At 39.5% G+C, this 12,403-nt stretch overlaps 1 protein-coding gene and 1 non-coding gene across 2 annotated transcripts in view; both read right to left on the reverse strand.

Moving 5' to 3' along the window:
- AMTN (amelotin) overlaps positions 1–11,970 on the reverse strand; it is a 17,235-nt gene extending 5,265 nt beyond the window's left edge. Inside the window, exons 1-6 of the mRNA XM_003800977.2 lie at positions 11,917–11,970; positions 8,320–8,403; positions 7,226–7,291; positions 5,933–6,019; positions 2,212–2,247; positions 1,104–1,130 (exon numbers count right to left, since the gene is read on the reverse strand). Of these exons, the coding sequence (XP_003801025.2) occupies positions 1,104–1,130; positions 2,212–2,247; positions 5,933–6,019; positions 7,226–7,291; positions 8,320–8,403; positions 11,917–11,970 (354 nt within the window). The remainder of the gene's footprint in view (positions 1–1,103; positions 1,131–2,211; positions 2,248–5,932; positions 6,020–7,225; positions 7,292–8,319; positions 8,404–11,916) is intronic.
- LOC111721849 lies at positions 11,258–11,320 on the reverse strand. Its single transcript, XR_002770853.1, has one exon. It is a non-coding gene; the product is annotated as a U7 small nuclear RNA (small nuclear RNA).
- Positions 11,971–12,403: the final 433 nt, after the last annotated feature.

Consider the following 12,403-nt stretch of genomic DNA (forward strand, 5'->3'; position numbering starts at 1 on the left):
CGTGCGCGTCCTGAGGAGTCGGGTGAGTGGTGGACGTGCGCGTTCTGAGGTGTTGGGTGCGCAGCTGACGTGCCCGTCCTGGGGTGTTGGGTGTGAAGCGGATGTCCACGTCCTGAGGTGTTGGGTGCGCAGGGGATGTACACGTCCTGAGGCGTCGGGTGAGTGGTGGATGTGCGCATCCTGAGGTGTTGGGCGAGGATGGATGTGCGCGTCCTGAGGTGTTGGGCGAGGATGGACGTGCGTGTCCTGAGGTGTTGGGTGAGGATGGATGTGCGCGTCCTGAGGAGTCGGGTGAAGATGGATGTGCGTGTCCTGAGGTGTTGGTGCCCAGTGGACGTGCGTGTCCTGAGGTGTTGGGTGCACGGTAGATGTGGATACTAATACATCAGTTCTGGGGAAGCAGGTAGTCTCATTACTTGATTATTATTTATGGATGATGTAATAAATCTCTACCTTTTCCATAATTGAAAACCTCTAGGACTGTGTTCCCAATATTGCCTGAATTCGTCACTTTAGTTATGTTTAGATATCATTGTTAATTCAAATCATTTTGTTTAAAAAATGGCATATCGAGGGATGTGTGGACGTGCCTAGCAAAAGTGACCTGAGGTTTACTGAGATTCGGCCCCTCAGTTCCACCTGTGTGTAGGAACCACTTCATTCATCACAATCTGATGCTAGAAAAGTAGATATTTTCTGAGATATTTAAAAATTAAATATCTAAATCTGTAATAAATGTCAATATGTGTACTGTTATACATCTGTATGCATTTTAATGCTTTATAATCCTAGATTTTAATCAATATAAAGTTCGAAATGTGCAGTGTGCATCTGTTCTCTGGATAGAACTGAATCTGACAGTAATATCTGAAAATAAAATCTAAGTCAAATTAGTGGAAGAGTATCTGGAGAAGGATGATGAAATTCCCAGGTAAAAGAAGGATAACCTAATGCAAACATCTATAGAAATGTTCAGTTTTCATACATTCAGTGCAACCAGATTCAAAGTTTATGGTCAAAGAGACTCTGAAGACAGACACTACACAGTGGTAGAAGTGGAAAGAATTGGAATGTTAGTAATTAATAAAAAAATTTTTTTTTACCAATTCCTCCGAGCTTAGGATAGTACCCTGAAAGCAAAACGAAAAACACAAAATATTAGAGAAATTTTAATGTATTTAAAGCAAGGTATGTATAACATAAATTAAAAGCTGAGAATACTCTTAAAGATTATAGCGAGAAATGTTGTATTTTCAATGATGTGTTGAACTGCCTTTGTGATCTCTGCATCAAGACCCAAGTGAGCTTATTGTATGGGGCTGCTAATGTTCATCCTCTGAGTAATGTGAAGACACATGCATTGTGAAAGTTACATCTTTTTCTCTTATTAAATAGATGCACATTGGAGGAAACCTGGGGAATTTTAAATGGCCATGTAGAATTTGCTCTTATGTTATAGAGTTTCTGTGACTATTTTTCTTTGGTCTTAGATTTAAGGTGTATATGATATTTTTCTGTTCTGCAAATGCTACTCTGATGACTGAATACTACTAAACCAGAGCTGTATTTCAGATAATGTTTTTGGGATATGTTCCTAGATGTAGAATTAAATTCATATTTGATTCTGTTTTTAGAAGAAGAAGCTGTCACGTGATACTAATATTTGATTCTGCCCTTTTAATAATTTTATCAGGAATCTCAGGAATTAGTTCCACAAAGGTAAAGAGGAAGAGAAGAGAGAATGTGTTTATAGCATTGTCAGGGAAAATATATAAAGATGAAAAAAAATTTGAGATTAAAAAAATAAATCTCCAAGTTGCTAGTCATTAGATCAATCCCAGTAACTTCTTTCCTTCTTGCCAGTTTGGTTTAGAGAAGTGGCTGACTGCTTCAGCTGTGTGTGATACTTATAATGGTACAGCTGTAACTGAGTAATTTTAATACCCTAAAATTACTTTCAAATTGGAAATAGACATATTGTCCACAAAAAGTTGAAGATTAGATGAGGTAATACATGTGAAGATTAGATGAGGTAATACATGTGAAGTGCTGAGAACAGTGTCTATGAGTGCTGTGCTGGCTCGTGTGATTATCAGTGTCGGCATCTCACAGTGAATGGGAAATGTCATGATTATCTGGGAAATTGAGGTCAGATAGAATGCTTCACACAAAAGTGATTTAAAATCAAAATCAGATTAAGAATAATATTACCTGGGCTCCAAGTTGTGCTACAAAAATTGGTAACATCTGAAAAAAGAGAAAAATTCGGTAAAAAATAAATTCAAGAGAAATTCTAGCAGATGACATAAATATTGAGACTTTCTTAAAAGGATACAGTATTTTTTGAACAGATATTTGCTAGTAATGTGTCATCTCTAATCATAAATATAGACTCACAAACCTGGATGGGAAATGGAACTTGTTCAGTCTGTAAAAAATTTTAGATCCAGAGAGGTTTAGAAATCAGTTCAAGACAGTCCATTGAGAAGGTAGAAGTGAGTGAATTCGATGAACAAAGAAATAGTCTCAGGTGATCTCTAGACTGAAAATTATTCCAAGTAGTAAAGATGATAAAAATGCACAGATTTCTTTAATGTGGCACATTAAAATATGTAGCAGGTATTTTAAAATGCAGAGATTTCTTGAAATTTGTATATTTAGTGTTGCATACCTGGCAGGACATTTGCTATTAAAATAAAGCAGTTATGAATGAAATTGCTCAACAACCCTGGTATCAACACAGCTCTGAGAACTAGGTAAGAAATAATTCAGGGGTTACTGATAACTAAAAGTTACAAATTTATAGCTGAATGAGATTTGGGTGAGGTATCAGCAGGCTCTAGTAATCTCTACCACTCAAGAACTAGCCTTGAGTTTCTTAGAGAAAATTGGGGTTTTAAAGATTTATTTTTCTTTTTATAGAAAATTCACTATCAGGAAAGTAATCAAAATGGAATTTTACTTTAATAATAACAAACCCAAAAGGTTTGAAGTCCTTGTGAAATGGGTTCTTAATTTTATTATTTCCCTGGAAAGCTGGCACAGCAATTATGGAATGATGGCATGTTAACATGCAGAAAGGAGACGCATTCATGAAGAAGCCTTACTTTCAGTCAGGTTCTTGACGACTGACAAAACACAGTAACAGCAGGAACAACAACAAAATTGAGTAATAGCTGGGTGGTGATAGGAATGCGGTCTGGGAGAAGGGACACGGTGTTTGGGAGAAAATGAAATTGAAATTTCTTCTTTAAAGAAAAGTTAGAATGGAAGCAATGAAAAGATAAAAAAAGGAAACCACAGCTGTTGAGTAATATCTGTAACAGCGCGTGATTCATCTGTTCACCAATATTACAGTAAAGAGAACACATTTCTTCTTAGTTGTTGGTAATAAAATTACTTGAAATAATAATGGCAAACACATATTTATTATGTGGTAATATTATAAGTGTTTTACATATATTTACTCAATTTTTATAATACTTTTAGAGAAAGATTATACTTTAATGCCCATTTTTTTTTTCTTTTGTTGCAGTTTGGCCAGGGCTGGATTCAAACCTACCACCCTCTGTATATGGGGCTGGCGCCCCACTGACTGAGCCACAAGCGCCATACTTTAATGCCCATTTTAAATTTTGGAGAAGTGGCTGGGCTCTGTGGCTCGCGCTTATGATTCTAGCACTCTGGGAAGCTGAGGCAGGTAGATGACTTGAGCTCAGGAGTTCGAGACCAGCTTGAGCAAGAGCGAGACTTTGTCTCCATTAAAAATAGAAAAATTAGCCAGGGACTGTGGCAGTTGCCTGTAGTCCCAGCTACTTGTGAGGCTGAGGTGGGAGGATTGCTTGAGCCCAAGAGTTTGAGGTTATTGTGAGCTATAGTGCTGTGGCACTCTACCCAGGGCAACAGAGTGAGACTCTGTCACTACATAAACAGACAAACAAATAAATAAATAAATTTTGGAGAAAGTGAGCCATAGAGTGTTTAGGTAACTGGCTAATGCATGCAGATAGAGAGTCAGTAGAGAGCTGAGATTGACCAGAAGTTGTGTGATTATGGAGTTCATTCCAAACCATGTTGGCCTTTCTTTGATAACTTGGATTGTCCAGCAGGTGCCCAGGTTTGTGGCAGAGAAAGTAGCCACTTTGCACAGGGAGAGGAGTCGGAGCTGCCGAGGAGAGTTAGGTACCCTGGTGGCAAGCAGGGTCCCTAACCATCTAGGAATTCCACAAGGGATGAGGATTGATTATGTTATTGTGTGTTGGAGAGTGTGCAAGGTCAGAGCCCCCATTCTGAAGCTTCTGTAACATCTTCAGTGCCCAGTAATGCCTTTGACATGAGTGGACATTCTGGGGAGCACGAGGACGTGCCAAGTCTGGATTCAAGATTAGAGCAGGGCACCAGTGTTGGGATTACACAAGGATCACATGTTAAAGAGATTCTCATTTTCATGTTTCTCAAGGCTTTTTCAGATGGTCAGTTTTCTTTTCTTTTTCTTTTTCTTTTTCTTTTTTGCCAAGTTTATTTTCAAGATTTTTATTGTCAAGATATTTTATGTATCTTTGGTCCCAGAAATCTTATTATGAAGTGAGAGTTGGTCCAGAGGAAATAGCTACTGATATAATTATAGACTAAGTCACGAAGATTTTCACTGTACCATTGTTTACGGAAGTAAAAGCTTTGGAAAAACCCCACATTTTCACTATAGGGAACCAGTGGAATGCTAAGCTGGCGTTGAAATGATGTCATGAGTGAGTATTTCAAAACATGAAAACTATTGAAACTATATCTGTAGCAAAAATTAGGTTATAAAACATTAAGTGTACCAAAAACATGTTTTTTAAAAGATTGTGCTTATATGTTTAGAAAAAAAGACTGGAAGGATATAACAGGGAATGGTGATGGTTATGGATGACAGGACTCTGGATGAATTTTATTTTATTTTTTTGCATGTATGTATCTTCTAAATTCTTTATGATTAATTTTTTTTATATAAAAAATAATGCTCCTACAAAAAATTAGACCATTATGTATGATGGCGGGAGCAGAGGTCACATGCTGGGGAGAATAATTTATCTGCCAATAACTTAGTCTCGCCACTAAAAGATTATTGTATTTTTCTCCAGAGCCCGCTTGGACTTTTATTCAGTGTTAAAATTCAAACACTTCAAAAGGGGGTGATGCCTTAGGTTTGTCACTTCTGTCTTGGTGAGAGAGTTTTCCAGAATGAGAAGAAGATTGCATTTGCTGAAGATAAACTTTACCCACCCTTCACTTTTTCTTTGTGATGATCTTCTTGGTCATCCAGAAAGTGCTCAATAGAAACTATTCTGCTAGAAAAAATCCTGGAACCTCTCAACTTTTCCCCTTATAATTTTGACTTCTCCATTTTACCCAACTTTTCATGGCTTCCTGTTACTCATTAAAAATGTGGGTGGTGTCTGTGGCTCAGTGAGTAGGGTGATGGCCTCATGTACCAAGGATGGCAGGTTCAAACCTGGCCCGGGCTAAACTGCAACAAAAAAATAAACGGGCACTGTGGTGGGTACCTGTAGTCCCAGCTACTTGGGAAGCTGAGGCAAGAGAATCTCCTAAGCCCGAGAGCTGGAGGTTGCTATGAGCTGTGAAGGCACAGTACTCTGCCAAGGGCGACAAAGTGAGACTCTGTCTCTAAAAATAAATAAACAAACAAATAAATAAATAAAGTGCTCTAAGGGGTCCTAGGGTAGCATGATTAGTTTCCTGGTTACGTGTTCATGAGTTTTTATCAAGAATCAAATTGCCAATTACTGTTCCTTGCTCAGTGGAACTTTTGTCTGCAGGTTACCTGGGCAAAATTTTCGAGAAGCTTCAAAGAATTCTTTTTCTCCTGTAGGCTTCTACTAGAGAGAAAATGATTTCCAAGGTTAAACCAAAGTCCTGCTGTTGTACATACCTGTGGCTGCAACTGCTGTGCATTCAGTCCCCCCAGAGATGGTGAGTGGGCCTGGGCGCCAGGTGCCAACCCTGCAGCAGGACTTAACTGTAGGGAATGAAGATTTTCCTTGTATCTTTTCAGTTTGAACATTCAAGAAACTAAAATGTATTTACTAAACATAAAATATGCTTATAGGGAGGACTTGCCATGTAAATATACAGTGTCCTATTATTGCACACTGAGTTAGATACAGAGAGGACATCCAAAGACTTAACTAGTCTGCTCGCCCAACCACAAGGTCATTGCTATCTGTACCCAGGCTAAGTTTTTCTATGGCATTTAATGCATTGTCTTTGAGAATTATATAGGTGATTTTATCTTTGCTTTCCCTTTCTGGTTATAAGCAATGGTTCCTGGAATTACTCTGATAGCTTTTTATTAAGAAATTAATTCTTTGAAACACTCTCTGTGACGCATTGTTATGTCTGAGACTCAGAGTACCAGCAGGTTTAGTAAGGCTCACTTTCTTGTTACAAAATGTTCTTTAATGTTAAGTTCCTAAGTTTGTAATTTTCAATTAACTGTTCTAAGTAAGTCTCTCTGTTCTTTACTGTCAAATGAGACCCTCTTTATCTTTTATTATGGTTGACTCTGGCTCAGTTATGAAAATATATTATTTCAACCAAAAATATTATAAAAATATAATATTTTTGGAAATAGATTATATATGATATAACATTATGGAAATTATAAAAATAAAAAAATATCCTGTGGACATAAATTAATTTTTTCCTAGGTATCCCCATGAAAATTATGAGTTTTAGAATAAAATATCTAGTCTGAAACATGAACTGTATTTAAATTTGGCCACTAAAATAGATCCACTTTAATTAGGAGAGGAACTTATATTTCCCAAGAACTTATATTTCCCAAGTCTAAACTATGTAGACATTTTGTGAGAAGACGGCAGGTCTCCCTGTCCTTTCCAGGCTGCTCTGTTGATGGGGTGGTCGCAGTGAGGGAGTGTGCATGTGGGCATGTGGGTGTGGTGAGGGTGGCAGGGATGCAGGGTGGAGGAGAGAGGAACCTGGAGAAGAGGTGAGTGAGCTGGAGGAGGAAAGACCTGGGAATCAGATGCATTCCTTCAGAGGCTCTGGACCTGAAGAAAGCTTTTGATGTCATGTTGAATGGCACCCACGCTTCTCAACGCTTCCATCACCCCCACTCACTTGCAGTGCCCATGCTCCCTTTCAACATTTGGTATTACATTTATTTAGCAATGGGTATCAAAATAATATAAAAAGCACTTACCAGACGCAGGTCTGACCCCAGCGTGAGCATTTGTGTTAATGGTATTAGACTTATGGAAGGGAGGACCTGCAGGACATTGAAATTGATGTATGAGACAAGAGGCTGTTTCCATGACTCTGCCCATGGTCAACCTGTACTATCAATATAGGAGTATCAGTGTACTCCTATCAATATAGGAGTATCATGTGATCCATACTCCCTCCAAACATGGGCCTCTATGAAGGTAAATGGAGCCTCTTGTTAGCATGGCTCCCTTTTGTGGCCCTGGGAGGCACTCCTGTAATGTGTCATGCTTATGGTATTTACCAGCTTGAAAAATAGATTTACTCTTTAACTTCCTATCTCTTTATAAGTATTGACTTCAGTACCCAACTTTGCATTCTTTTTTATTAAAAGTGTGCCCGGGTTGAATAAGCTGCACATTCCTTAAGGGGGGAGATTGGCTCCTGTTTGAGTTCTATAATGCTGGTTAACTAAAGAAAGAACTTTGGACTCCAGCATTGTCTGACAGTACTATTCCACCAAGTCTAGGTATAGTCTGGACACTGTGGGGCTATACTATTTCATCCAGGCTGGGTGTGGTCTAGGACCTTTATAGAAGATGAAGAGTTGGAATGGGCAGGAGGGTAGTAGCCAAGAAATTATGCAGTTTTTAAAACTCTGAAGAAACAGATTTTACAGAAACACCTCAGCTCATCAGCAACAATGAAACTTAAGGAAGCCGTGAGGACACCTGCAGTTAGTTATTTTCATGGGCCACCTCTTATCCCCTGTTTTCGGTGGCAAATACCACAAAACATATGTCTCAGTATCTCAAGGGCATAGATGACAAAGCTTTTGCTTTTCAAAGTTTAATGGATTTTATTGATAAACCAAATTATTCTTCAGAGAAAGAGAAAAAGAATGACAGTGTTTTGCTTTTCCTATCAAAAATTAAAAAAATAAAAACATATTGGTTCTTTTTTCTGTTTCCTCCAAATGAAAAGCCTTTCTTTTTGTTTAGTTATGAGACTCATGTAAATCTTGATTCTAAGCCCCTCAGTCTCAGCGTGTTTCCCTGCTGGTTTGGGGGCTTCCTGCTCTAAGACTCTCACCTGATTTGGCTGCTGCTGGGTGGGCAGTGTTGCCTCGTCTGGAGCCAGCTTTGTTGGCTGAAGTCCCAAAGTGGGGCTAAGATGCTTCTGTGAAGACAAACATGCATTTGAAGAGACGGGACTGTGTTTAGAGTCTTGTCCATTTATATCAGAAGGTAACAGGCTGTCCCCAGTGGAAAAATGTCTCTCTTTAGGCTCTGTGTGTTCTGGGCAGCTTAGTTCCTTGAGATATCCTATGCTTGGCAGGATGTGAAGTTACAGAGTGGAATAATGCCGTTGGTGGGCAGGACAGGGTGGGTGGAGGACGGCAGGATGCGTGGGGCATGTGCACTTCTGGTGGTGGTTCCTGGCTCTCACTTCTTTTCTGTAACCACCTTTCTTTTTTGCCAGGACACCAAATGTGTAATCTGCACCCTGACTCTGTGCTCCTTTGCTTTTTCTCGGTACTTGAGCTAAGCTGCCGTAGTTCTTACTGAATTTTCACGAAGCCCCCACCTTTGTCTTCCCACTGCTGTGGCACTCTTATAAAGGAAGTTCAGTTTCCTTCCTGGGTATTTTCCTAGTGTATTAAAAATCATGCAATTTTAGGGCTGAAAATATTCTTTCCACTTATTTGGTCTAGTTGTATAGTTTATAGTTTTGTTTTTTATAATTGAGGGCCAGAGAAGCTAAGTAACCTGGCCAAGGTGACACTGTGAGCACCAGACCCATGCTAGGATCTCTGAAAATGCTCTTTGTCCCTGAAGAAAATAAAAAGCTCTCTCTGCCACATTGATCCTGGCTGCCTTTGCTCCTGGATATGACCCAGGAGGCACAGGGTTGTCACCTTGAGTTTACCCTGGAGCAATCTTGGTTTCAATTTGGATTTTCCTCCTCAGTCATCTTTTCCCTCAATTGTAAGAGAAGAGGCTGGCATTACCTGCCCTTAGGTGTCCCTTTCTGCTTTGAGATTATATAGGTACAGACCATGAATAAGTCCTTCTGTCCTCTGCAATCTATTGTTAGCATAGCCACCAGTGTGACCTTTGAAGACAGTTGTCTGACCTTGTCACTCTGCACAGTGTGTGCAGTGACTGTCAGCTTTGTGCAGAGCCAGAGCCAGAGATCCTGTCCTGGACTGCAGGACCCTCTGCCCTGTCTCCCTATACCCCATCCCCCTCAGCTCCATCCCTCTCTGCCCTGTCTCTGTCTGCCCCATTCCCCTCTGCCCTGTCCCTCTCTGTGCCATTCTCCTCTCCCTAAGCCCCTCATGTATTGTCACCCTCTTCCCTGGCCATACAGGTGCTTTGCTGTTTCTGGGACAGGTGAAACACTCCTGCCTCAGCACCTCACTTCACCTGTCCGTTTGTCTGGAATGCTCTCCCCCAGACATCAGCTCACTTCCTCCCCTGCACTAGGTCTTTGCTTGAATTCACCTCCTCACTGAGGCTGACCCTGACTCTCTCCTGGACATGCTTCGGCCCCTCCCCTCTGGTACCCGCAGGCCTGCCCCCTCTTGCCCCAGAGTGCCCACTCACCACCTCCTAACATGTTAAGGGATCACCTGATTTAAGCTTTTCATCATTTATCACTTGTGTCCTTGTAAAACACAAACTTCACAAGGTATCTCTAGCAGGTAGAGCAGTGCTGAACAAATACCTGTTCAAAGAATGAAATGTTGTTTTCTTCTAGAGCATTCCTGTGCCTGTGCTGAGACTTGATTTGCCTTATTTTCTTTCTTTCTGCTCCCTACTCATAGCATTTTCCATCTGGCATTTATTCTGCAACTTTTGACCAACTGACAATGCTTGCTATGTTGTTTTATGTATCCACATTTGATATGGATTGATCTTTTTACCCCTTTATGATAACTCAAAATTCATTTATATGTAATCAAAATACCTTGTCCTGTGCCTTAACTTTTTGTTTGACAAATGTTGGCCCTATACCAGGACACTTCTGTGCCTGCCCCCGACCACACACCTGCTCTCGCTCCGGCTGTAGCATCACGGTGGCCTCCAAGGCAGCCTGTACCTGCTTCTTAGCCCACCTCGCACAAGAACCATGCTTCTGGAAAGTTATCTTTCTCTTGGTTTTTTACAGATTATATAGTAATTAAAATATACTAGAGAAACCCTATTTGAAGAACCTTTGATAAATTACTTCACCTCTATGGTTTGTCTTACAAGGGTACAAGTGAATGTTTCTAAAAGTAGAGTATAAATGTCTTAACACAATAACTAAGAAAATTGACATAAAGTCTATGTTAACCAGTTTGATGAAAATATTTCAAACTGTATATGAAAACACCACACTGTACCCCATGATTGCATTAATGTACACAGCTATCGTTTAATAAAAAAAATTCACTGAAGTAAAAGATCCATTTGTTTTATATAAAAATTAAATTTCTCCTTTACCTAGTTCAGAAAATTAAATTTTCCCAGACATCTTCTTTCAAAGCAGAAATAGAAATATATTCAGAGTAAATTGTTCCATCCTCCACAAGCTCACCCTGTTTATCTCCTTCACAGAACTAATCACAGTTATTATTTATAATTTAACATTTATTTAAAATCATTTAATTAATGTCTACAATACTAGTGACACATGAGGGGTTGTGCCTCATCCTTTTTATCCTTCAGCGCCTGGCATGGTGCCCACCCAGTGCTCAGCTTTTCAGCAGCTGCTTGTAGAGTGTATAGATGGCCATGGGGGAGTCATGTGAGCCTGAAGAGCAACTGGCATGGTTTCTTTTTGTTTTGCTACTTCATAAGAAATATTTTGTAATTTTTGTCTTAATGTGCATACTCAAGAATCTTAAACAGCCAAAGGGAAATTTATTTAAAGAGCAAACCACCACCTCTGCACCTATAAATCTGTGAGGAACAGCTGAGGCCTGTAGGAGCCCATCACTGCTTTCTTTAAGCTGTAACATGCAAACACTTTTTTGGTGATGTGGGGAGGTTTCTGGTGAAAATCAGAAAACCTGCTAGGCAAATTCTCAAAGAGCTATAAGGTAATAGCTTTTCTGATGAAGTGTTCTAGGTCAAGAATGTCAACCACTTTATAATAGACTTATTTGGTGGCCTTTTTAGTTTATACAATCTAGATATTTAGAGTTTCTAATCAGAAATATCAGAAAATGTAGTTTACTTATTTAGTCATGAACAAATAACTAGTTGCCAAGAAAATCGTAAATTCTTTTTTGAAAATAAAGTAATTATCCACTTAGTGTAGGTACAACGGAAGGCATTCTTTTGTCTTCTAATTTCTGCCAGAATGATAAAAATTCTACCATTACAGGGTGAATGCATTTTTAAAAGGAAAATATCTTGAAATATGCACCAATACCTATGAGTTTACTATCTTCTGCTTTGGAAAATAAAAACAGGGAACCAAGGGAATGAGTTGCAGGGCAGAGTGGTTCTGACAGAGGCAGGAAGAGAAGGAAGCCACAGATACTGTCCAGGCTGGTTGGTACACAAAGAAAACAAGTCACACTTACTGGCCAGGGCTCAGCTGAGCCTAGTGGGTACACAGAGTAAACAAGTCACACTTACCGACCAGGACTGAGCTGACCCTGGTGGGTACACAGAGTAAATGTGTCACACTTACTGGCAAGGACTGAGCTGGTCCTAGAAGACAGAACAGTAGAATCATAGTCTTCATGTTTCAAGTTTACCTAAAACAACAAAACAGTCACTCTTTCACTCCATTGTTTTTCCTTTTGAGAAAAGATGCTTAAAGAAAATGAATGTTTTACTTGAAACATGGTCAATTAATGTTACCTTTCTGTCCAGCAGGCAAAATACACAATTGAAACAGTAATCAAAGTCCAGTTGATTTCTGCAGGCTACTCTGGAGAAAAATTTTACACTTTGAGAATTTGTGAGTTCTGGAAGGAATTTAAACTCAGCTCCAGGAGATTGGCAACTGAGAGTCCAATCAGGATTTAGCTGTCTGTGAAATCATTTGGTTTCTTTCATTCCCAACACATCATTAGGTGGGTTATTAGCTGCAGACATTGTATTACCCAATGTCTACCATTGAATTGAGGGCATTTCAGGGAGATATGCCTTGTGTAATTTAAAAAAGTGCAAAA

This window comes from Otolemur garnettii, unplaced genomic scaffold (assembly GCF_000181295.1).
Source record: "Otolemur garnettii isolate 467f Iridium unplaced genomic scaffold, OtoGar3 scaffold00191, whole genome shotgun sequence".
In the NCBI taxonomy this organism is placed as follows: Eukaryota; Metazoa; Chordata; class Mammalia; order Primates; family Galagidae; genus Otolemur; species Otolemur garnettii.